General features: G+C 43.0%; 1 protein-coding gene across 5 annotated transcripts in view; it reads left to right on the forward strand.

The window, feature by feature from the left end:
* The window catches only part of gnas (GNAS complex locus), a 374,151-nt gene that overhangs the window by 339,818 nt on the left and 7,645 nt on the right, over window positions 1-26,688 (forward strand). For all 5 annotated transcript variants that reach the window (XM_078236357.1, XM_078236358.1, XM_078236359.1 and 2 more), the window contains 3 exons: window positions 14,152-14,210; window positions 20,108-20,228; window positions 22,767-22,897. In XM_078236357.1, the coding sequence (XP_078092483.1) occupies window positions 14,152-14,210; window positions 20,108-20,228; window positions 22,767-22,897 (311 nt within the window). The remainder of the gene's footprint in view (window positions 1-14,151; window positions 14,211-20,107; window positions 20,229-22,766; window positions 22,898-26,688) is intronic.

Consider the following 26,688-nt stretch of genomic DNA (forward strand, 5'->3'; position numbering starts at 1 on the left):
ATGTTTTGTTTTGATTGATGATTAATTATAAATATGTTGATAGAGTCATTAGGGTGCTGATGAAATGTTTGTGCATTTGAAGTCTGTGCTTTCCCATCATGGCAGGTGATGAACAGACACAGGAAAGAAAAAATATTTAGCAGGGCATCCTGAATGCCTCTTGTATTCCCAAAAATGTTTTGCCCATGAGATGTTGGCATTCCCATGTCTGGGAATGGGTCATCTATTGGAAAGAGAACGTAAGCATGATACAAGTGGGTCAGTGGAGGTGAAGTGGAAGAGAAAATATGAGTAAATTAATCACAGTGTAACAAGTTGTGAATCCTAGGTTATTGTTAACCTCATTGGCCTCTCTTGCAATCATCTTCCCTTAATTAAAACACTGTTTTCTGATTCCCTCCAACTAAGATTTGTGGTGTAGTGGTTACTACAAGAGGGAATGTTCCTTATTCATACATAACAACTTATGACCAGTGCAATTTTTAATCTCCACTTGATAACCATGTTTATTTGTTGCAACCATTTAATCAGTCCTTTCTTCATTCAACCAATGAAAGCTTCAACTCCATTTCCCAGCTGTTTGCCCAAGTCACAGCTGAAGCTATGCAGCATGAAAACGATGCAATCATTGCATAATTCCACAACTTAGTTGCGACTCAGCCGAGTAAAGTGGTTGTGAGAATGTGATGTAGCCAACTGCTAAATGGACTTTTACCTTTAGCTTGGTTAATTTATTTGCATCCTCAGTTTGTAGACGAGATATAGGCCATCCATCGATCCAGATCCATCCTCGAGCCAGATCCATCAATCAATAAGTTTATGACTGATCTGTTTGTGTTTCGGATTCCACCTTCCCTTCCAGCCCCAGGAATCTAATCTACTTCCACCTTTAAAAATATTTGATGGCCCTGCCTCCACCACCTTCTGAAGCAGTGTGTTCCAAAACCGTGCAATCCTTTGAGAGAAAACATTTCTCCTCTGGTTGACACTTAACTGCCCTCTGAAATGGCCTAGCAAGGCACTCAGTTGCATTCAACCACTATGAAAAAAGTACGAAGGAATGAAATCAGATGGACCACCTGGCACGACTGAGGCACCGGAAACGACAAACCCAGCCCTCTTGATCCTACAAAAGACTCCTTACTAACATCTGAGGGCTTGTGTCAAAATAGAGAGAGCTGTCTCACAGCTAGTCAAGCAACAGTCTGTCATAGTTATACTGATGGAATCATACCTTACAAGTAACTTCCGAGTTACCACTATCACCATTCCTGGTTATGTCCTATCTCACCGGCAGGACTGACCCAACTGGGGTGGCGGCACAGTGGTGTACAGTCAGGAAGGAGTTGCCCTGGAGTCCTCAATATCAACACTGGATCCCATGAAATCTCATGGCACAAGGTCAATTATGGGCAAGGAAACCTCTTGTTGATTACCATGTATCATCCTCCCTAAGGTAATGAATCACTACTCTTTCTTGTTGAACACCACTTGAAGGAAGCACTGAGGGTGGCAAGGGTGCAGAATGTACCTTGCAATGTCCAATACCAAGAATGGCTCGGTCGTACCACCACAGACTAAGCTGACCAGGTCCTAAAGAACCACCTGTGGCAGGTGGTGTGGGAATCAACGAGAGGGAAAAATATGCTCGACCTCAGCCTCACTAACCTGCCTGCCGCAGATGCATCTGTCCATGACGGTATCAGCAGGAGTGACCAATGCACTATCCTTGTGGAGGCAAAGTCCCATCTTCATATTGAGGATACCCTCCATCGTGCTGTGTGGCACTGCCATGCTAAATGGGATAGAGTTTGAACAGATCTAGCAGCTCAAGATTGCGTATCGTGAGATGCTGTGGGTCATCAGCAGCAGCAGAATTGTACTCGACCACAATCTGCAACCTCATGGCCCAGTATATTCTCCACTTTACCATTACCATCGAGTCGGGGGATCAAACCTCGTTCAATGATGAGTGCAGGAGGAAATGCCAGGAGCAACACCAGGCATACCTAAAAATGAGCTGGCAACCTGGTGAAGCTACAACACAGGAGTATTTGCGTGCAAAACAGCATAAGCAGCGACAGGGCTAAGCAATACCAAAACCAACAGATCAGACCTAAGCTCTACAGTCTGCCACATTAGCCGTGAATGATAGTGGACAATTAAACAACTCGCTGAAAGAGGAGGCTCCACAAATATCCCCATGCTCAATGATGAAGGTGCAAAAGATCAGGCTGAAGAACTTGCAACAATCATCAGCCAGAAGTGTTGAGTGGGTGATCCATCTCTGCCTCCTCTGGAGGTCCCCAACATCATAGATGCCAGTCTTCGTCCAATTCAATCCACTCCACATGATATCAAGAAGCGAGTGAAGGCACTGTATATATCTATGGATATGGGCCCTGACAATAATCCAGCAATAGTAGTGAAAACTTATGCTCCAGGACTTGCTGCACCCCTAGCCAAGCTGTTTCAGTACAGCTACAACACTGGCATCCATCCGGCAATTTGGAAAATTGCCCAGGTATGTCCTGTGCACAAGAAACAGGGCAAATCCAACCCGGCTAATTAAGGCCCCATCAGTCTACTCTCGATCATCAACAAAGTGGAAGGGGTCATCGACAGTGCTATCAAGTGGCACTTGCTCACTGATGTTCAGTTTGGGTTCTTCCAGGATCACTTAGCGCCTGACCTTGTTAGAGCCTTGATTCAAACAAGGACAAAAGAGCTAGATGCCAGGGGTGAGATGAGAGTAACTGCCCCTGACATCAAGGCAACATTTGACTGAGTATGGCATCAAGGAACCCTAGCAAAACTGGAGTCAGTGGGAGTCGGGGGAAAACTCTTCGCCTGTTTGAGTCATACCAGTACACAGGAAGATGGTTGTGGTGGTTAGAGGTCAATCACCTTAGCTCCAGGACATTACTGTAGGGATTCCTCAGGGTAGCATTCCTAGGCCAAACCATCTTCAGCAGCTTCATCAATGACCTCCCTTCCAACATAAGGTCGGAAGTGGGGATATTTGCTGATAACTGCACAGTGTTCAGCATCATTCGCAGCTCCTCATACTGAAGCAGTTCATGTCCAAATGCAGCAAGACCTGGACAATATCCAAGCTTGGGCTGACGGGTGGCAATTAACATTTGCGCCACACACAAGCAATGTCTATCTCCAACAGAAGAGGATTTAGCTATTGCCCCTTGACAGTCAATGGCGTTGCCATCATTGAATCCTCCACAATCAACATCCTGGGGCTTACCATTGACCAGAAACAGAACCTGATGAGCCATATAAATACTGTGGCTATCAAAACAGGTTAAACGCTAGGAATCCTGCGGCAAGTAAGTCATCTCCTGACGCTTTCTCTCTCTTCCCCACCCCTCACCCCAAAAGCCTGTTCACCAACTACAAGGCACAGGTCAGGATTGTAATGGAATACTCTCTACGTGCCTGGATGAGTGCAGCTCCAACAACACTCGAGAAACTCATCATCCAGGACAAATCAGCATGCTTGATTACTGCCCCTTCCACAAACATGAAATCCCCCTCCACCACCAGCGAACTATGACAACCGTGTGTACCATCTACAGAATGCACTGCAGGAACTCAACAAGGTTGCTTAAACAGCACGTTCCAAACCCATAACTAAGGAAGGATACGGACAGCAGATACGCCACCAACCCCCTCCACGAAACAGATTCCATCCATCAACTCCCTCCACGAATTGGCAATCTTTCACTTCTCCCTGTAGATTGCATGGCATTTAAGGAATAAGGCATCTATTGACAGATCACTGGCAACAGTTTGCGATTAAGATAGTCTGTTTGCAACTTTCTGTCATGCTTGATCCTGAGATGAGCTACCAACCTCACCCATACCATCATTTGCCTATAAGTCAGCTTATTTCAACTTCTATGATATCGCCCAACTTCGCCCTTTCTCAGCTCATCTGCTGCTGGAACCCCCAGCCATACTTCTATTACCTTTTATACTCAAATACTGTAGCTTAGCTGGTCTCCCACACATTCTACTCAGTAAATTGGAGGTCGTTCAAAGTCCTGCTGCCCATTTCTCAACTTGCAGTAAGACCATCCCCCCCTATCACCCCTCTGCTGACTGGCCAACATTGGCCTCAGACCTATTGTGATTTTAAGTTCACAGCCTTGTTTCCAAATTCCTACATATTGCCTTGCCTTCCCTATCTCCTCAATCCCCACAAACCTCAGATATCTATGTTCTTCGAATTCTGGTCTCTTGTGCGTCCCCAATTTTAATTGCTGCTTGATTGGTAGCCATAACTTAAGTTCCTAGGTCCCAAATTCTGGAATTCTCTCCCTACAATTTCCACTTCTCCACCTTGCTTTCCTCCATTAAGACCCTCCTTAAAACCTATCTCTTTGACCAAGCTTTTGGTCATCTCCTTATACCTTGCATGGCTCAGTGTCATTTTTGTATTATACTGTCTCTGTGAAGCACTTTGGGACATTCCTTTATGTTAAAGGTGCTTTATAAGCAGTTCTTATGGTGCTTTGGCTGGATGGACCAGCTGGTCTTTTTCTGTCTAAAGATTTTATGTTCACATCCAAAAATACCTCCGGGTTATACTGCACGTATGTGAATTACACAGAGCATAGTAAGTAAGATTGGTGAGTTGCAGGAGCAGTTTGCCATGTGAAAATATAATGTTGTGCCTATAACGGAAACCTGTCTCAAGGAAGGGCAGGACTTGGTATTAAATATTCCTGGGTGTAAGGTGTTAAGAAAAGATAGGAAAGGAGGAGAGGTGGTGATGTTGTTTAAGGAGAGCATTGCAGTGCTGGAGAAAGAGCATGTCCCGGAAGGTTCAAGGACGGAATCAATTTGTCTAGAGCGAAAGAACTAAAGGGTTCGATCACATTGCTTGGTGTAGCCCATAGATCACTAACTAGTGGGAAGGGTCTGAACAAACAAATCTTCAGGGAAATTACGGAGAGGTGCGAACAAGAATGGGGACTTCAATTACCCAAATATGGACTGGGATAGACATAGTATAAAGGGCAGAGAGGGGCAAGTGTTCCTAGTTGGTGTTCAGGAGAATTTTCTACAATATTATGTGTCCAGTCCAAGAAGAAAGGTACTGCTTGACCTGGCTCTTGGAAATGAAGTGGGGCCAGGTAGATTAAGTGTCACTGGAAGAACATTTAGGATGTGGAGATGCCGGCATTGGACTGGGGTAAACACAGTAAGAAGTCTCACAACACCAGGTTAAAGTCCAACAGGTTTATTTGGTAGCACAAGCCACTAGCTTTCAGAGCGCTGCCCCTTCATCAGGTGAGTGGGAGTTCTGTTCACAAACAGGGCATATAAAGACACAAACTGAATTTACAAAATAATGGTTGGAATGCGAGTCTTTACAGGTAATCAAGTCTTAAAGGTACAGACAATGTGAGTGGAGAGAGGGTTAAGCACAGGTTAAAGAGATGTGTATTGCCTCCAGCCAGGACAGTTAGTGAGATTTTGCAAGCCCAGGCAAGTCATAGAGGTTACAGATAGTGTGACATGAACCCAAGATCCCGGTTGAGGCCGTCCTCGTGTGCGGAACTTGCCTATCAGTCTCTGCTCAGCGACTCTGCGTTGTGTGTCGTGAAGGCTGCCTTGGAGAACGCTTATCCGAAGATCAGAGGCCGAATGCCCGTGACCGCTGAAGTGTTCCCCAACAGGAAGAGAACAGTCTTGCCTGGTGATTGTCGAGCGGTGTTCATTCATCCGTTGTCGTAGCATCTGCATGGTTTCCCCAATGTACCATGCCTCGGGACATCCTTTCCTGCAGCGTATCAGGTAGACAATATTGGCCGAGTTGCAAGTGTACGTACTGTGTACCTGGTGGATGGTGTTCTCACGTGAGATGATGGCATCCATGTCGATGATCCGGCACGTCATGCAGAGGTTGCTGTTGCAGGGTTGTGTGGTGTCGTGGTCACTGTTCTCCTGAAGACTGGGTAGTTTGCTGCGGATAATGGTCTGTTTGAGGTTGTGCGGTTGTTTGAAGGCAAGAAGTGGGGGTGTGGGGATGGCCTTGGCGAGATGTTCGTCTTCATCAATGACATGTTGAAGGCTCCGGAGAAGATGTTGTAGCTTCTCCGCTCCGGGGAAGTACTGGACAACGAAGGGTACTCTGTCCACCGTGTCCCGTGTTTGTCTTCTGAGGAGGTCGGTGTGGTTTTTTGCTGTGGTGTGTTGGAACTGTCGATTGATGACATAAGAACATATCCTGTTCTTATGAGGGCATCTTTCAGCGTCTGTAGGTGTCTGTTGCGATCCTCCTCATCTGAACAGATCCTGTGTATACGGAGGGCTTGTCCGTAGGGGATGGCTTCTTTAACGTGTTTAGGGTGAAAGCTGGAGAAGTGGAGCATCGTGAGGTTATCCGTGGGCTTGCAGTACAGTGAAGTGCTGAGGTGACCGTCCTTGATGGAGATGCGTGTGTCTAAGGATGCAACCAATTCCGGAGAGTACTCCATGGTGAGTCTTGAGGGTGGGATGGAACTTGTTGATGTCATCACATAGTCGTTTCAGTGATTGATTGTTCACCACGAGTCCAAAGGAAGAAAATGTCATCGATGTATCTAGTGTATAGCATTGGTTGAAGGTCCTGTGCAGTGAAGAGGTCTTGTTCGAACCTGTGCGTAAAGATTTTGGCATATTGAGGTGCGAATTTGGTCCCCATGGCTGTTCAGTGTGTCTGGATGAAGAACTGGTTGTTGAAGGTGAAGACGTTGTGGTCCAGGATGAAGCGGATGAGTTGTTGAATTGCATCTGGAAACTGGCAGTTGTCGCGTTGAGTACTGAGGCAGTTGCAGCAATGCCGTCGTCATGGGGGATGCTGGTGTAGAGTGCCGAGACATCCATTGTGGCGAGGAGTGCTCTTGGTTCACCTGCTCCACGTGTGCTGAGTTTCTTTAGGAAGCCCATAGAGTCACGACAAAAGCTGGGGGTTCTTTGTACAATGGGATTCAGGATGTCCTCGATGTAGCCGGAGAGGTTCTCTCAGAGGGTCCCATTGCCAGACACACGGAACAGCCATGGGGACCAAATTCACACCTCAATATGCCAACATCTTTATGGTAAGAGTTTTAACAACACCAGGTTAAAGTCCAACAGGTTTATTTGGTAGCAAATGCCATTAGCTTTCGGAGCGTTGCTCCTTCGTCAGATGGAGTGCTCCGAAGGAGCAGCGCTCTGTAAGCTAATGGCATTTGCTGCCAAATAAACCTGTTGGACTTTAACCTGGTGTTGTTAAAACTCTTACTGTGTTTACCCCAATCCAATGCCGGCATCTCCACAACATCTTTATGCACAGGTTCAAACAAGACCTCTTCACTGCACAGGACCTTCAACCGATGCTATACACTAGATACATCGATGATATTGTCTTCCTTTGGACTCATGGCAAACAATCATTGAAACAACTATATGATGACATCAACAAGTTCCATCCCACCATCAGACTCACCATGGACTACTCTCCAGAATCGGTTGCATTCTTGGACACACATCTCCATCAAGGACGGTCACCTCAGCACTTCACTGTACCGCAAGCCCACGGATAACCTCACGATGCTCCACTTCTCCAGCTTGCACCCTAAATATGTTAAAGAAGCCATCCCCTACGGACAAGCCCTCCGTATACACAGGATCTGTTCAGATGAGGAGGATCGCAACAGACACCTCCAGACGCTGAAAGATGCCCTCATAAGAACAGGATATGGCATTTGACTCAACGGTCGACAGTCCGGACGTGCCACAGCAAAAAACCGCACCAACCTCCTCAGAAGAGGAGGTGGGGCGGCACGGTAGCACAGTGGTTAGCACTGCTGCTTCACAGCTCCAGGGTCCCGGGTTCGATTCCCGGCTCGGGTCACTGTCTGTGTGGAGTTTGCACATTCTCCTCGTGTCTGCGTGGGTTTCCTCCGGGTGCTCCGGTTTCCTCCCACAGTCCAAAGATGTGCGGGTTAGGTTGATTGGCCAGGTTAAAAATTGCCCCTTAGAGTCCTGGGATGCGTAGGTTAGAGGGATTAGCGGGTAAATATGTGGGGATAGGGCCTGGGTGGGATTGTGGTCGGTGCAGACTCGATGGGCCGAATGGCCTCCTTCTGCACTGTAGGGTTTCTATGACTCTAAGACAAACACGGGACACGGTGGACAGAGTACCCTTTGTCGTCCAATACTTCCCCAGAGCGGAGAAGCTATGACATCTTCTCCGGAGCCTTCAACATGTCATTGATGAAGACGAACATCTCGCCAAGGCCATCCCCACACCCCCACTTCTTGCCTTCAAACAACCGCACAACCTCAAACAGACCATTGTCCGCAGTGAACTACCCAGCCTTCAGGAGAACAGTGACCACGACATCTCACAATCCTGCCACAGCAAGCTCTGCAAGACATGTCAGATCATCGACACGGATGCCATCATCTCGCGTGAGAACGCTATCCACCAGGTTCACGATACATACTCTTGCGACTCAGCCAACGTTGTCTACCTGATACGCTGCAGGAAAGGATGTCCCGAGGCATGGTATATTGGGGGGACCATGCAGATGCTACAACAACGAATGAATGAACACCGCTCAACAATCACCAGGCAAGAAGTGTTCTCCTTCCAGTCAGGGAACACTTCAGCAATCATGGGCATTCAACCTCTGATCTTCGGGTAAGCATTATCCAAGGCGGCCTTCACGACACGTCAACGCAGAATCGCTGAGTAGAAACTGATAGCCAAGTTCCACACACATGACAACTGCCTCAACCGGGATCTTGGGTTCATGTCACACTATCTGTAATCCCCACGACTTGCCTGGACTTGCAAAATCTCACTAACTGTCCCTGGCTGGAGACAATACACGTCTCTTTAACCTGTGCTTAACCCTCTCTCCACTCACGTTGTCTGTACCTTTAAGACTTGATTACCTGTAAAGACTCGCATTCCAACCATTATCTTGTAAATTGAGTTTGTGTCTTTATATGCCCTGTTCGTGAATGCAAGTCCTCACTCACCTGAAGAAGGAGCTTGAGGCTCCAAAAGCTAGTGCTGCCAAATAAATCTGTTGGACTTTAACCTGGTGTTGTGAGACTTCTTGCAACATTTAGGAGACAGTGATCATTGTTTCACAGGATGATGGTAGAAAAGGACGATGGGCAATCCAGAGTAAGATGAATTAGCTGGTGGAGAACCAACTTCAATGCGGCAATAACGGAGCTGAACTGGATAGACTGGAACCAAAGGTTGGTGGAAAATGAACAATGGGCTATCTTCAAAAAATAAATAGCTTGGACAGAATCGAGGTATTTTCTCTCAAAAGTGGGGAAAACAAATCCAGAACACCCTGGATGAAAATGAGATGGAAATTAAGACAAAGAAGAAAAGGTGTGCTTATGACAAGTGTCATGCAGAAATTACAATCGAGAACCAGGCTGAATACAGAAGATTCAGAAGAGAGGTGAAAAAGCAAATCAGAGAAGTGAAGAGGAATTATGATAAAAGACTGGCAGCTAACAAAAAGATGAATCCCAAAGTCTTCTATCAGCACATAAATAATATAAGGGTGGTCAAAGGAATAGGGCTAATTAGGGACCTAAAAGGGAATTTACACATGAAGGTAGGGGGCACATCTGAGGTGTTAAGTGTATCTTTGCACCTGCCTTTATCAAGGAAGCAGATGATATCCAAGACATGGAATTAGAGGAGGATTCAAGATTGATGAGGAGGAGATATTGGATAACATGTCAGTACTTAAAGTTAACAAAGCACTTGGACTGGATGAGATGTATCCAAGGATATTGAAGGAAATGAGGGTGGAAATTCGAGGGTCGCTGGCCATAATCTTTGTCTTCCCTCGACTCGGAGAGGTGCCAGAGGTCTAGCAAATTGCAAATGTTACACCCTTGTTCACAAAGGGCTATGTTGTGCCTGCCGCACAATCTGTTTTAACCCTTATAAGGTGGACAAATAACTGCGAGTACACGTCTTGTTAGTACAACCAATATTTATTTAAGACACACAATCAATAATCACCCACCCAACCAACAATAAGTTATCTTACAGAAAAAACTAGAGTTCAAGTCCAATACAAGACCTTGACTTAACTTTGCGTGACTGGCAAGTACCCAAGCAGATATTGGCCTTTATCTGTGCGTTGGTCTCGGTCGTCCTCTGCATAGTCTGGTCCTTTGGTCTGGTCTGGCACTCTGGCTCTGGTCTTCCTTCCTTCTCGGGTGTGGTGGCTCTCCTCGTGATGATCATCGCTGGCAATGGTCATCGTTGGTGTGGCTCGTTCGTGGGGTCAGAGAGAGAGAGATTCTTGGTTGTGCTTTCCACCCCGTTCCTTTTGGCCATTGCCAATCAATCGATCTTTTTGAAGAGGTAATAAAGTGGGTTGATGAGGGTAATGTTGTTGATGTGTATATGGACTTCGAAAAGGCATTTGATACAGTGCCGCACAACAGACTTGAGCAAATTTACAATTCATGAGATACAAAGGGACTGTAAGAACATGGATATAAAATTGTCTAAGTAACAGGAAACAGTGAATAATGGTTATTTTTCAGGCTGGAGGGTGATTTGTAGTGGAGTTCCCCTGGGGGTCAGCATTGGGATCGTTGCTTTTCCTGATGTATATTAATGATCTTAATGTTGGTCTGCAAAGTTTGATCAATTGGGCCAGTGGGCTGACGAATGGCAGATGGAGTTTAATTTAGACAAATGCGAGGTAATGCATTTTGGTAGATTGAACCAGGGCAGGACTTACTCAGTTAATGGTAGGGCATTGGGGACAGTTACAGAACAAAGAGATCTCGGGGTACATGTTCATAGCTCCTTGAAAGTGGAGTCACAGGTGAACAGAGTGGTGAAGAAGGCATTCAGCATGCTTGGTTTCATTGGTCAGAACGTTGAATACAGGAGTTGGGACGTCGTGTTGAAGTTGTACAAGACATTGGTAAGGCCACACTTGGAATACTGTGTGCAATTCTGGTCACCCTATTATAGAAAGGATATTATTAAACTAGAAAGAGTGCAGAGAAGATTTACTAGGATGCTACCGGGACTTGATGGATTGAGTTATAAGGAGAGGCTGAATAGACTGGGACTTTTTTCTTTGGAGCGTAGGAGGCTTAGGGGTGACCTTATAGAGGTCTATAAAATAATGAGGGGCATAGACAAGGTAGATAGTCAATATCTTTTCCCAAAAGTAGGGGAGTCTAAAACTAGAGGGCATAGGTTTAAGGTGAGAGGGGAGAGATACAAAAGTGTCCAGAGGGGCAATTCTTTCACACACAGGGTGGTGAGTGTCTGAAACAAGCTGCCAGAGGTAGTAGTCGAGGCAGGTACAATTTTATCTTTTAAAAAGCATTTGGATAGTTAAATGGGTACGATGGGTATAGAGGAATATGGGCCAAATGCGGGCAATTGGGATTAGCTTGGGGTTTTTAAAAAAAATAATAAGGGCGGCATGGACAAGTTGGGCCGAAGGGCCTGTTTCCATGCTGTAAACCTCTATGACTCTATGATACAAAACTTGGAAGCATGTAAACTGTGCAGAGGACAGTGCAGAACTTCAAAAGGATATGGACAAGTTGGTGGAATGAACAAGATAGGTGACAGATAAAGTTCAATTCAATGTGAGGTGATTTATTTTGGTAGGAGGTAATAGACAATATAAAATAAAGTGTGCAACTCTAAAGGGTGTACTGGAGCAGACCTAGGTGTGTACGTGCATAAGTCATCAAAAGTGGCAGAAAAGGTGGAAAGAGCGGTTAATACAGAGTACAGTATCCTAGGCTTTATTAATAGTGTAATCGCGTGCACGAGCATGAGGTTATGCTGAACTTGTATAAGACGCTAGTTAGACCTTGGCTGGAGTATTATGTACAGTTCTGAGCGTCACACTTTAGGAAGGATATGAACACATTGGAGAGAGTGCAGAAAAGATTTACATGATTGGCTGCCCTCTTTCTCGAAACAGATCAACCATACTTGACTTGTAGAACATGCAAAATACATAGGTATAGGAATAGACAGTTTTGCCCCTCAAACTTGCTCCACCATTCAATGTGGTCATGTCTGATCTGATTGTGGCCTTAACTCCACTTTCCTCCTTGCCCCCCATAACCCTTGACTCCCAGTAGATCAAAAGTCTGTCACTCAACCTTGAATATACTGTGATTTGGATCTGGAAGTCTTGGGAAGCACTTTAGTTGCTGTGCACGCTTGTTTCTCAGAGTCATTGAATCAAGAAATTGTTTCCTTATTATTCCATTGGTCAAAGTGAAAAATTACTGTATGGATTCCCATCGCGTATTAAGCTGCTGTCAGTCCTGTATATCTAGGCAGTTATTTGTTTCTTCTTGGTTCAAAAACCCAAAGCAAATCAGTGACCAGACAATGGCTAATTGTATGGCAAATTTTGTTCAGTTACCTTGTCAATCTAGGGACATGAGAACAGAAGTAGCTCATTCAAAGACTCAGGCCTGTTGTGAAACTCAATTAGATCATGGCTGATCAGTATCCTTACTCAATTTACCTGCCTTGGTTCCCTCAATACCCTTCTCTAACAAAAAATCTATCAATCCCAGTTTTTGAAATCATTAACTTGAACAGTTTATGGGAAAGAAACTCGGGCTCAGGTTCAAGGTCATTCTACCTATTCAGCTTGCTGGACATATTTGTAAAGTGACTGTGTGATTTAGCACATGCATAACAAAATAATGCAATTCATAGTGCCACACATCAGTTTTTAACTTTGTACCTTATGAAGTCCAGAGCTTACATGCTTTTTACTTAAAACTAAACAGACCAGCTAATTAAAAATCCCAAAACTTGAATCCAGAAAGCCTGATTAGGAGGATTGTAGTATGCAGAGGTTGCACATCATATGAAAGAATTAACACAAAGAAGGTGGTCTCCATCTTCATTCAGCAATCCACACCCATCATAGTAATTCAGCCCTGTGCAGAACCTAAGAGGGGGAGAATTTAGTGGAAGCCACAAATACCAGTTGACACAGAATCTGTAAGAGACATTAGAACTGGTTTATTTCCTTCTGACTCTTCGAGTAATTATCGGGGTAAAACTGGGAAAACCATCCGAAGCGTCCCCCACACCCTCCAAATAACACGCGCTAGGGAGCCAGGAAGTTCTGGGTCATTATCTCATGTAACAATCAAACCGGGATTGCAGTGCTTGGGTCACATTTTGAGAATTAAATAAAAGGATGGAGCAACCCAGATTGTGTTTTTTTAAATTATTAATTCTAATACATTAATGTGACATTGTAGAAATTCTGCAAAAACAAGTTGAATTGTCCCTACAATGTTATTTTTCAATTTCTGCAACTTTGAATATGGAATATTAATGTAGATACATAAGTATCCAAGGAGTTGAGTTAAGGAGAGTTTTTTCAAGGGATCATCTATGGTAACGTACTTTCTTCACTGCTCCAGCTGGCTGCAAGTTTCATTCTGTAAGACAGTATTGCCCAGATTTCATTTTGCGAAAGGGACACCAGCAGACCAAGGTGATAGAACAAGGAATTTAAAAGTATTCCAAAAGGAAAGTATATTTTGTCAGGTCACTGAAATGAGATAGAGAGTTTTGTTAAAGAATGAGGAAGGGAAAACCTATGGTAGGTCGTTCACACTGCCCATTTCTTCAGCTGGATACATATAAATGAATTTTGACATGGCTTTTGTCATTTTAAGCTGTCATAACCAGATAATCCGTGTAGCTAAGGAACAATTGAGGTTAATTCTGCAACTCATTCAGCCCATTTCTGTATTGTAATGTTTTACTTCATGTTTTGTTAAAATTAGAACTGTGTAGGATACATTTGGTTCCAGTATTTATTGGAATTGTTATGGGGGACCATGACTGACTCTAGCACTGGAGAATCCAATGTCTTGGGTTGAAGAATTGACTAGAATGTTCTTAATCATGACCATGAGAATGTTGCAGCCAGCTAGAATGTTGAAGGGACAAAATTAGCAAACTTCATTTGTTCTTCTGCATTTTGCTGATCAGCATTGGTTAAACTTCTTTGCATGTGAGTAGTCTTCAATTTAAAGCAACTGATCTTGCCTGATTACAAAATGGATTCAACCACTTTCTTTTTACAGCATGTTTGATGTTGGAGGGCAACGAGACGAGCGCAGGAAATGGATTCAGTGTTTCAATGGTAAGAGCTGGAAGTGAAGTATTTTACAGGGGCATATTCATGGCAAGAATATCCATCAGCTTGAGGACAGAAAGATGAGCAATAATGAAGGAGGCAAGAGTGCATAATTCTTAATACCGTTACTTTCATGTTTGTTAGCTCACCTAGCTTAGTTTAGTAGGTTTCACCAGATGTCAACACCGTACAGTCTGTTTAGAGATGAGAGATTAATGCAGGCCCAGTTCATTCTGCTTGAATAAATTTTAGAGCCAAATTGATGGAGCTTGAAGAATCATGGCTGTTCTCAGCTGCAGAATAATGGATGGCAGTAAACAGACTACTGCACTTACAGAGTCTGCAACATCATGCTTTTCTCATTCATACATTAAATAACATGATTAATCTTGAAAAGGAAGGAGAATCCCCTGGTGTTTGGGCCTCTGCAGGTTTACGCAGAAGGTTGTGCTGAAACTAGACTCTGTTCATGGGTGGACCAACACAGCTAAATCCAGTCCTATTTTCACCCAATATTCAAATATCTGCTTGCAGAAAAATCATGGAGATGGCATTTAGGAGTGAGAACTCTGGCTAGATTACACTACTAACTCAACTAGCATTGAAACCAATTTGAGTCCACTACTGCTGCCTCTATTGCAAACTGGACATCTAAGCTATGATCTGCTGACTAAATAAATTTGCTAAGCCATTGGGAAACCCTATTACACAGGAAGCTGGTCATATTAAAATATATGCTACAACTACTGTGTATGTATTTTTTTTTAAGTGTTGCTTTGTGAGATTTAGTGTTACATTGCTTCAGAGGAAGTTGAAGTTATGCAGTCACTATTTTTGGGAGTTTAATCTGTGTTTGCAGGCCCCACTATTTACATCAATGAACCCTTTAAAATGAAACCAAAATGAAGAGCAGTGAGAAGCAAGAATTTCCTGAAAGACACAGAAACCAAATTTAGCAAGGGACAGACCAGAAAAGAGAGGAGCAAGCTGACAAAAAAAATGTGACAGGGAAGAAAGTGAGTGCATGTCAGCAAGTAGACTGAACAGGAAAGGATTGGGTCATGCATGTTGTTTACAAAATGGAGACCTATAATGTACTATGCACAAAAGAAATCTCTGTAGCTATTTCCATTGTAAACCATTTTAAGTTCAGACATTGTGAATCCATAGGTTTGACGCAATTGCCAATTGTATATCAGTACGAAGCTAGAGTCTCCTGTGATAACTCACCTGGTGTCTAGAGTGCCAATCCAATGTTGTACTGGATGAACCAGAATTTCCTCCAGTTGAATATTGGGCAGATAAAAGCCATAATTTCCAGCCTTTACTAAAAGCTTCATTTCCTTGTCACAGACGCCATCATTTTAAAATTAATTTTCATCAAGTTGATGTGGGTCAGTCAGCTACACCTGGTAAGGAAGACAGGCCTCCTTTACCAAAGGCCCTTTGCAAATTTGGCTTTCTGTTCATCATCGAATTTGATTTCAACTGTCATATACTGTCCATGGACAATATGACTTATTTTCACCTCCATATTGTCATCAGTGTCCATCTCTACTTAGCACCACCATCCCGCGCAAAGTATTTTAGTCCATCTTCAGCGATGAACACAAAATTCCTGTTTCCATTGATAATCTTCATATTGATCATAGATTTATGTATGCACATGTCGTCCCCCCTCCCCTTCCTTACTGCATCACCCCCTGTGTCAGGATTCAGATTCTTCAGGACTTAGGTACACAGAAGGCCAGAGCCTGTCTCCAATCTATGATGGGTAATGAAGCCTTCAGTTGTATTGATTTTATTCTCTGCAATTTCCTCCCTGAGCCATTCAGTCTCAACCTCTATCTTCAAAGGTCTTGTCTTTTCAAACAGCTTTTCATCATCTTCTGTCTCATTAAGGCACAGCACCCATTTCTTTCTTCCTATGCGAGGTTCTTTGGGGCATTCCATCAGCCTTAACGGTGTCCTTAAACATAAGCTGTGTTTACTAACAACGCTGTTCAGTGCGCTGTTGCATGCACAGCTGCTACATTTTTAGGGGGCAATGTATAACATGAACCCAACTTATTTAATTTAAAAACTATATCAAAGTATTCTCTGTACTTCCAAAATCATATGTAGTCCTGCAACATCACTGATCATTCTTAAACTGAAGAGATTTGAGATCATGACAGAATATGTAGACCTTTTAAGTAAAATTCTGCCTCGTCACTAAACCATTAGACTTAGTGAACTCAGTACAAAATTGTCACATTTTTCTTTTCTGTCTTGACTGAATCTTTCAGATCACTGAATATTTAGCAACGTATTATCACACTGCTTATATATTGAGTGATGACATAAATCATTCAAGTGGGTTGAATGTATCAATGTTCAGCAATGATTCTGTATTGCCCCTGTTCACTCCTAGTAAAATAGTGTAGCACTTTCTCCAGGTGTCATTAAAATGCTTGTGAGCTAGATATTCCAAGCAACCTGTCGGCTAAGTGATGTATGGAATCCACAAACTAAGAGCATACTGAAATAACCAAGTTAGAAAGCAAAGGCGGTGTGCAGGGTAAATTGATGTATGCGCATCTTTGGATTTCTGCACATGCGGAGACTGGTGCACACGAGCAGATGGGTATCAGTTGGCCATATTGCATTGGCAGGAGACGCACCCTATCCTACTTCAACCTACACATTCTAGCATCCAAATATATCATGAACTTTGCTAATGTCTTTTATTCCATCACAGATTATTCCAATTGCTCAGACAGCTAAATTTCACCAAAATCTGTTTTAAATTTACCATTTGATAATTTACATTTGCCCCAATGGCTGACTTCCATTGAAGTAAAGCCCTGCGTTTATTTTATCTGTAACCTTTAATAATTTACATGTTAGTTGCCTTCCTCCACCTTTATGATCACATCTTCAGAATATAGAACTGAAGTTTATAATTTAAGCGGGTGGCATAGTGGACTTTGCACATTTTCCCCATGTCTGCATGGGTTTCCTCTGGGTGCTCGGGTTTCATCCCACACTCCTAAGATATGCAGGTTAGGTGGATTGGTGATGCTGAATTGTCCCTTAGTGTCCCAGGATATGTTGGTTAGGGGGATCAGTGCGGTTACAGGGATGGGGTCTGTCAGAGTCGATGCAGACTTGATGAGCCGAATGGCCGCCTCCTGCAGGGATTCTGTGAAATCATTTGTGCTCTCTACTCCATCATGTGTGTCATTTTAAAAATAATACCAATTAAAAACCTGTTCTCAATCCCACATGGCGTAACCAATATATTATAAACCGTCAGCAAAATATGTACTCCATTGGTATGTTATCCAGTTTTTAAAAATTACTACTTCATTATGTCTTGACTCTGAAAGGTCCTGGTGCCAGTTCTATTCCCTTCATCGTACACTACTGATTATTCTTTCCCAAGTGTTAGATATTATACATAGAACATAGAACAGTACAGCACAGAACAGGGCCTTCGGCCCACGATGTTGTGCCGAGCTTTATCTGAAACCAAGGTCAAGCTATCCCACTCCCTATCATCCTGGTGTGCTCCATGTGCCTATTCAATAACCGCTTAAATGTTCCTAAAGTGTCTGACTCCACTATCACTGCAGGTAGTCCATTCCACACCCCAACCACTCTCTGCGTAAAGAACCTACCTCGGATATCCTTCCTATATCTCCCACCATGAACCCTATAGTTATGCCCCTTTGTAATAGCTCCATCCACCCGAGGAAATCGTCTTTGAACGTTCACTCTAGCTATCCCCTTCATCATTTTATAAACCTATTAAGTCTCCCCTCAGCCTCCTCCGCTCCAGAGAGAACAGCCTCAGCTCCCTCAACCTTTCCTCATAAGACCTACCCTCCAAACCAGGCAGCATCCTGGTAAATCTCCCTTGCACTCTTTCCAGAACTTCCACATCCTTCTTATAGTGAGGTGACCAGAACTGCATACAATATTCCAAATGTGGTCTCACCAAGGTCCTGTACAGTTGCAGCATAACCCGACGGCTCTTAAACTCCAACCCCCTGTTAATAAAAGCTAACACACTATAGGCCTTCTTCACAGCTCTATCCACTTGAGTGGCAACCTTTAGAGATCTGTGGATAAGGACCCCAAGATCTCTCTGTTCCTCCACAGTCTTCAGAACCCTATCTTTGACCCTGTAATCCACATTTAAATTTGCCCTACCAAAATGAATCACCTCACATTTATCAGGGTTAAACTCCATCTGCCATTTTTCAGCCCAGCTGTGCATCCTATCTATGTCTCTTTGCAGTCTACAACAGCCCTCCACCTCATCCACTACTCTACCAATCTTGGTATCATCAGCAAATTTACTGATCCACACTTCAGCCCCCTCCTCTAAGTCATTAATAAAAATCACAAAGAGCAGAGGACCAAGCACTGATCCCTGTGGCACTCCACTAGCAACCTGCCTCCAATCCGAAAATTTTCCATCCACCACCACCCTCTGTCTTTGATCAGGTAGCCAGTTACCTATCCAATCTGCCAACTTTCCCTCTATCCCACACCTCCTTACTTTCATCATAAGCCGACCATGGGGGACCTTATCAAGCGCCTTACTAAAATCCATGTATATGACATCAACTGCCTTACCTTCATCAACACACTTAGTTACCTCAAAAAATTCAATCAAATTTGTGAGGCACGACTTGCCCTTCACAAATCCGTGCTGACTATCCCTGATTAATCCGCACCTTTCTAAATGGTCGTAAATCCCATCCCTAAGGACCTTTTCCATCAACTTACCAACCACCGAAGTAAGACTAACCAGCCTATAATTACCAGGGTCATTTCTATTCCCTTTCTTAAACAGAGGAACAACATTCGCCACTCTCCAGTCCTCTGGCACCATCCCCGTGGACAGTGAGGACCCAAAGATCAAAGCCAAAGGCGCTGCAATCTCATCCCTTGCCTCCCAAAGAATCCTAGGATATATTTCATCAGGCCCCGGGGACTTATCGACCTTCAGTTTATTCAAAACTGCTAGTACATCCTCCCTCCGAACATCTACTTCCTCCAGCCTATTAGCCTGTAACACCTTCTCTTCCTCAAAAACATGGCCCCTCTCCTTGGTGAACACTAAAGGAAAGTATTCATTCATCACCTCTCCTATAAAGTGACGTGTCACTTTTTAAATTGTTGTAACTAATCTTTAATAGTTACGCAACATGTTAATACCAAACTCAATTCCAACTACATGACCAATGTCGCATAAGCTTGAAGTTGCACTTTTGTGGCTGCCTCAAGTAACCATGGAGTTGGCTGAAATTTGTGCAAGTAGAAAGATAATTGGTGGCCATATTGCTACTTCACTGAATATATGTATATTCCTGCAAATAATGTTTATGACTAACTATATAATGGTCAAGAATTTTGTAAACTTGAAACATGCAGTGAATGATTACCATAGCCTGCAGTTTCCAATCTGTCAGCATTGTCTTCTGATACTTTGAAAGTTCCAACCTGTATTTCTGCCACACAATTCTGTTCTCCTCAGTCTTATGCTCATAAAAATATTTTCTTAGCTTCCTTTTGAACTTTGATCTTTCCTCGTTTTGCCAAGATCTCTGGCATGCCATTGTCTCCACTTCCTTGAAATTCGGACTTTATTTCCAGTTACTAGAAAACAAAACTGCTAATTTTAAAAACTGCTTCGCTTATTCCACTGATCGTCTATAAATTGTTTCAATGATATTAATACTGTGATCACCAAAACTCTTCCTTCTGAACACATCTATTACTGAACAATGATAACTTATTTATTCAAGTCAGTATTAAACAATATGTCACATTATTTTGGACCAAATAAATAGATTTGATTTCTTTGACTGTTTTTTAATTAATTTTCCTCTGACCCTCTTGTTTCTTAGACGTCACTGCTATCATATTTGTGGTGGCAAGCAGTAGCTACAACATGGTTATACGAGAGGACAATCAGACCAATCGCCTCCAAGAAGCTCTCAATCTGTTCAAAAGCATCTGGAACAACAGGTAAGTTTATAACTCTCATATAAATATTGAAGCATCAGAACAAGAGTTAATCATTTCAATTAGATCATCGCTGAAATGTACCTAAGGTCCATTTACCAGACGAGCCCTCATTTGTTCTGGGTGGCACAGTGGTTCGATTCCCAGCTTGAGTCACTGTCTGTGCGGAGTCTGCACATTCTTCCCATGTCTGCGTGGGTTTCCTCCGGGTGCTCTGGTTTCCTCCTACAGTCCGAAAGACGTGCTGTTTAGGTGCCTTGGTCATGCTAAATTCTCCCTCGGTGTACCCAAACAAGTGCCAGAGTGTGTCGACGAGGGGATTTTCACAATAACTTCATTGCAGTGTTAATGTAAGCTTACTTGTGACTCTAATAAATAAACTTTTAAAAATTTTAAACTTTACCTGCATTTTCCTTTATTCTTTCAAAGGATGTTGGTGTCACTGGCTAGTCAAGCTTTTGCCCAATCCTTATTGCCTTCGAGAAGGTGATGGTGAGCCATCATCTTGAAACGCAGCAGTCCATCTGATGTAGGTATACCTACAATGCTGTTGGGAAGGAATTCCAGGATTTTGATCCCGCAACAGGGTAGAAACGATTAAATGTTACCATGTCAAGATGGTGGGTGACTTAGAGGGGAACTTGCAGGTGGTGCTCAACCTGTTCATCTGCTGCCCTTGTCCCTTCTAAGTAGTAGAAGTTGTTGGTTTAGATGATGGTGTCGAAGAAGCCTTGATGTGCTGCTACAGTGCAGCCTGTAAATGGTACACAATGCTGGTACTGTGCATTGGTGGTACAGGGACTGAATTTTTAAGGCGGTGGATGGACTGCCGGTCAAATGGGCTGCTTTGTCCTGAAATGATGAGTTTCTTGACTGTTGTTGGAGCAGCACTCACCCAGGCATGTAGAAAGTGTTCCACCACACTCCTGACTTGTGCCTTATTGATGATAGATGGGCTTTGGTGTGTCAGGAGGTGTGAGCTATTTGCCGCAGATTTTCCAGCCTCTTGTAGCCACAGTATTCATATCGCTAGTCCAGTTCAGTGGTAACCCCCAGGATGTAGATAGTGGGGGATTCAGCGATACTAATGCCAATGATTGTCATGGGGGGGATGGTCATTGCCTGGCATTTGTATGGTGTGAATGGAACTTGCTATTTCTCAATTCAAGCCTGAATATTGTCCAGGTCCTACTGTGTATCTGAGGAATCATGAATGTTGCTGAAAACATTCCCTCTTCTGACCTTCTGATGTAGAGAGGGTCATTGATGAAGCAGCTGAATGGTTGGACCTGAGGGACTCCTCCAGCAATGTCCTGGGACTGAGATGAATGACCTCCAACAACCATAACCATCGTGCACTATTTTTAAATTCCAGACATTTTTATTCATTGACTTAATTTCTTCAGCTGCCGTGGTGTAATTTGAACCTGTGTTCCCTGGGCCTTTGGCTTACTCTTCCAGTGACATTACCACTATGCCACTCCCACTTGTTCCTAAGTACCAGTACCCATAAATAACATCAATTCTTATCGATATCAGTATTAGAAGTTCCAAATGACCCAGCACCGCAGTCTTTCTTTTGGAGGGAGGGGAGGGAGGAGGAAGAAAGAATTTGTGATTTTCACTAACATTTTGTGCTTCTTAAAAAATGCATCCTGATTGCTCTTCAATTATAATTTTAAGATTATGTCTGAAAGCTACCAACAAATTAAAATTAAATCAATAAAATTGTTCACCATTTTGTTGAACTAACTTTTTTGCCATATCTGTCAGTCAGGAGAGGGCACAATTTACCGATAAAGATCTGTTGTTTTCCTTTGCAATATGTTCCTGCTCATTATTTAGCCTCTTGGAGACCAGTTGTTATGGAGAACTTAATCTGCCATTGTATCAATTGCAGTGAAAAAAATGGACCCTGGCGTTGTTGTCAGAGGCACAACTTTACATTCCTTACTTTGGCAGGTTCTGGCAATGCAGGAGTACTGCATAGGTGCTACCCTGTGGGGGAAAACTCCAATTTTTTTAATGGACTACACTGGTTAGTTTGTTGTTCCATCTGCTGGAACATCATTTTGTGCATTTGGCTTGTATTCTTTTGGCTGTGCATAAAGAATATCCAAGCCAGTCAAATCAATTTCATTGATGACAACAGACATAAGTATCTGTGAAAATGGTGAGCACAAATGCATCACAGCTTATTAATTGCCTAAATTTATTCAGGAAAGCATTAACATTGATGGCAATTATCAGTTACGGCAGGTGATCATCAAATATTCAAGTCAGGAGAGGAGACAAGTATATTGAAACAAATAAATGAAAGAAAGGGTGGAGAGTGCTGGTGGTAAAATGTTTTCACGGAATTAGCAGTAAAGGTGAAGCAATCCGGAGCTGAATGAATTACAGAAAGTGAGAGAATGACTGATGCTGCAAGTCTGCAGTAAAAAAAACTAGATCAGCCAAATTCAACATACATTTAACAAATGGAAGCGTTCTTTTTGTGTGGGATATTGGTCACTGAATGGAATTTCTTTTTAAATCTAGGTGGCTGCGGACCATTTCTGTAATTCTCTTCCTAAATAAACAGGATTTGCTGGCAGAGAAAGTGTTGGCAGGAAAATCTAAAATCGAGGACTACTTTCCTGAGTTTGCTCGTTACACTACACCTGATGATGGTAAGCATTTTTACTTTAAAACAAGAGATGTTTCTTGTGTTGGTTCCAGGCATGGTGTGCAAACTTGTGATTTTCCATATATGAGATTTATTTCCAGCAGCACTAATTAGTAGCCAGGAACTTCTCTACACATACAATTTGATTAACTGTAGTTTCAGTGAAGTAGGCCTAACATTCATTGTATTACTTCTAACCATCTGAAATTTAAAATGAAAAAGTTGCTCTGAATTCAAAGAGAACAATGTTCCTTTCAACCAGAGCTGCCATTTTGTGGGGGTTAAGATTTATTTTTCTGTAAAAGCTATGGATGGGCTAGGGATCTGATATATATTAGTTTTTAAAAAGTACAGAGAGTATTGGGTGGGGGGGCGGGGTGTTGATATGAATACAGACCCTCACCTCACCAAGGAGTTAGCAGACTTGAGTCATGTACTTTCCTAAGCCTCGTGGTTTAGAATGAACAGCTCCTAAGTAATATTGGGTGACTTGCTCTGAACTAGGCTATTGACATGATTCTTGTGCAATATGCTACCACACCAGTAGGTGACAATGTTGCACCTTGCATACTTACTAGAAGATAGAAAAGTTTTATTTCTTGTGAGAAAGAAACATGCGCAAATGTAAATACTCTCTCTATTCCCAATACATTAGCAGCCCGTTTCAGATATATTGGGGGTCATTTTGACTTTGAGTGATGGTGTATACTGGATAATATTGAATCAGCTGATCATTGTGCATCTCCTTATTATACATTTCCCTTCGTTTTAATTTCCACTAATATGCAACTGACTTGAAACTGGTTTCTGCATTAATCTTTCTAACTCATTTCATTATTCTAAACCTTGTGCCGAATCTCCTCAAAAGTATGCATGCATTATCTATATTTTCTTCTTTACTGTTGGCCTCTTTGCTAATTATCTTTTGCTAACTCCACTCAAGAATAGTGGAGGGAATCTATGCATGGAGCCAGAGGAAATGGGCGAGATTCTCAATGAATAATTTGCCTTAGTATTCACCAAAGAGAAGGACTTGATGGATGAAGAGCCCAGGGTAGGGTGTGCGGAAATTCTGGGTCATGTCGATATCAAAAAGGTGGTGGTATTGGGCATCTTAAAAAGCATTAAAGTAGATAAGTCCCCAGGGCCTGATGGGATCTACCCAGAATACTGAGGGATGCAAAGGTGGAAATTGCTGGGTCCTTGACAGAAATCTTTGATCCTCATTGGCTGAAGTTCCAGAGGACTGGAGGATGCAATGTACGAGGCAAGTTTTCTACACAGAGGGTGGTAGGTGCCTGGAACCCGCTGCAGGGGGAATTAGTGGAAGCAGATGCGATAGTGACTTTTAAGGGGCGTCTTGACAAATACATGAATAGGATGGGAATAGAGGGATATGGCCCCTGGAAGGGTAAGGGGTTTTAGTTCATTCGGGCAGCATGGTCAGTGCAGGCTTGGAGGGCCGAAGGGTCGGCTCCTGTGCTGTAATTTTCTTTGTTCTTTGATAGCCAATGTTGTTCCATTGATCAAGAAGGGCAGCAGGGATAATCCAACAAATTATAAGCCGGTGAGCTTTACGTCAGTGGTAGGGAAATTATTGGAAAAGATTCTTAGGGACAGGATTTACTCACATTTAGAAACAAATGAACTTATTAGTGATAGACAGCATGGTTTTGTGAAGGGGAAGTCGTGCTTCACTAACTTGATTGAGTTTTTCAATGAAGTGATGAAGATGCTAGGTGAGGGAAAGGCAGTGGATGTTGTATACATGGACTTCAGTAAAGCCTTTGACAAGGTACGTCATGGTAGACTGGTACGAAAGTGAAGTCACACGGGATCAGAGGAGAGCTGGCAAGATGGATACAGAACTGGCTTGGCCATAGAAGACAGAGGGTAGCAGCAGAGGTGTGCTTTTCTGAATGGAAGGGTGTGACTACCGGTGTTCCACAGAGATCAGTTTTGGGACCTCTGTTGTTCGTATTATATATAAATGATTTGGAGGAAAATGTAGCTGGATTGATTAGCAAATCCACAAAAATGACACAAATATTGGTGGAGTTGCGGATAGTGAAGAGGATTGTCAGAGGGTGCAGCAAGATGTAGACCGGCTGGAGACTCGGGCAGAGAAATGGCAGATGGAGTTTAATCCACACAAGTGTGAGATAATGCATTTTGGAAGGTCCAATGCATGTAGGAATTATACAATAAATGGTCAAACCTTTAGGAGTATTGACAGGCAGAGAGATCTAGGCGTACATGTCCACCGATCACTGAAAATGGATACGGTAGTCAAGAAGGCACACGGCATGCTTGCCTTCATCGGTCGGGACGTTGAGTATAAAAATTCACAAGTCATGCTGCAGCAGTACAGAACCTTAGTTAGGCCTCATTTAGAATATTGTGTACAATTCTGGTCGCCACACCACCGGAAGAATGTGGATGCTTTGGAGAGGGTACAGAAGAGGTTTACCAGGATGTTGCCCAGACTTGAGGGGATTAGCTATGAGGAGAGGTTGGATAAGCTTGGTTTGTTCTCACTGGAATGACAAAGGTTGAGGGGTGACCTGATAGAGGTTTACAAGATTATGAGTGGCATGGACAGAGTGGATATTCAGATGCTCTTTCCTAGGGTAGAAAAGTCAGGTACTAGGGGACATAGGTTTAAGGTTCATGGGGAAAAGTTTAGAGGAGATGTGTGAGGCAAGTTTTTTTTACACAGTGTGGTGAATGCCTGGAACACACTGCCCAGGAAGATGGTGGGAGCAGGTACGATAGCGGCATTTAAGGGGCATCTAGACGAATACATGAATAGGATGGGAATGGAAGGATACGGACTCCGTGAGTGCATACGGTTTTAGTTTAGGCAGGCATCATGATTGGCACAAGCTCGGATGACCGAAGGGCCTGTTCCTGTACCTTTCTTTGTTCTTATCCCATGATGTTCTTTACTATTCCAAGCAGTTAAATTATATGTAACAATTCTACACTGTTACTTTAGATGGTCAATTGCAAACAGCCCCACAGTATACTGAATGGAATAACTTGCCACATTGATCAGTACTAAACATATAAACATGTCTCTCCTCCCCCCCCACCTCCCCCACACACACACACACACACTACACACTATATATACACACACACACACCCACACACACACACCAAGGATAATAGCAAAATTAAAGCAAATATATCTTCATTGAAGAAGTAGGCTTACTGAACTAAGCTATATTTCTGCCTTGTTCTGAGGTGTTTAAATCCATCATCCTAGGATATATATATATATTTATCTGGTGGAAAGAGCTAATCCAAATTTTTAACCCTCCACATTCAGCAACATTGGAAGAATCTAATAAATAATTAATTACAGACTAAAACATCCATTTCTGTTACAGCACTATTTAGTCTCCCATGGTGTTGTACAGACCCAAGTGAAGCTGGCTTAGGAGGCTGGAGGATAATTGGACCAAGCCAAGTTATAGTTCAGTCCCCTGATGAGAAATCATGCATGTGTCTTTATTTTTATACTTTAGTTTTATTATGTATTGTAAAGTCGAGTGTTGTTTGGTGCTAAAATGATGCTCCTATATAAGCTGCATAATGTGCTGTAGTATGACCAGTGGCAGGAAGGATAATTACATCGTGACATTAGCAATCTGATCTGGAAACCAGGTTCTTAAAAGCTAAATAAGCAAAATACTGCGGATTCTGGAATCTGAAACAAGAACCAAAGTTGCTGGGAAAACTCAGCAGGTCTGGCAGTATCTGTGAGGAGAGAAAGCAGAGTTAAAGCTT

Source organism: Mustelus asterias, chromosome 20 (genome assembly GCF_964213995.1).
Source record: "Mustelus asterias chromosome 20, sMusAst1.hap1.1, whole genome shotgun sequence".
NCBI lineage: Eukaryota > Metazoa > Chordata > Chondrichthyes > Carcharhiniformes > Triakidae > Mustelus > Mustelus asterias.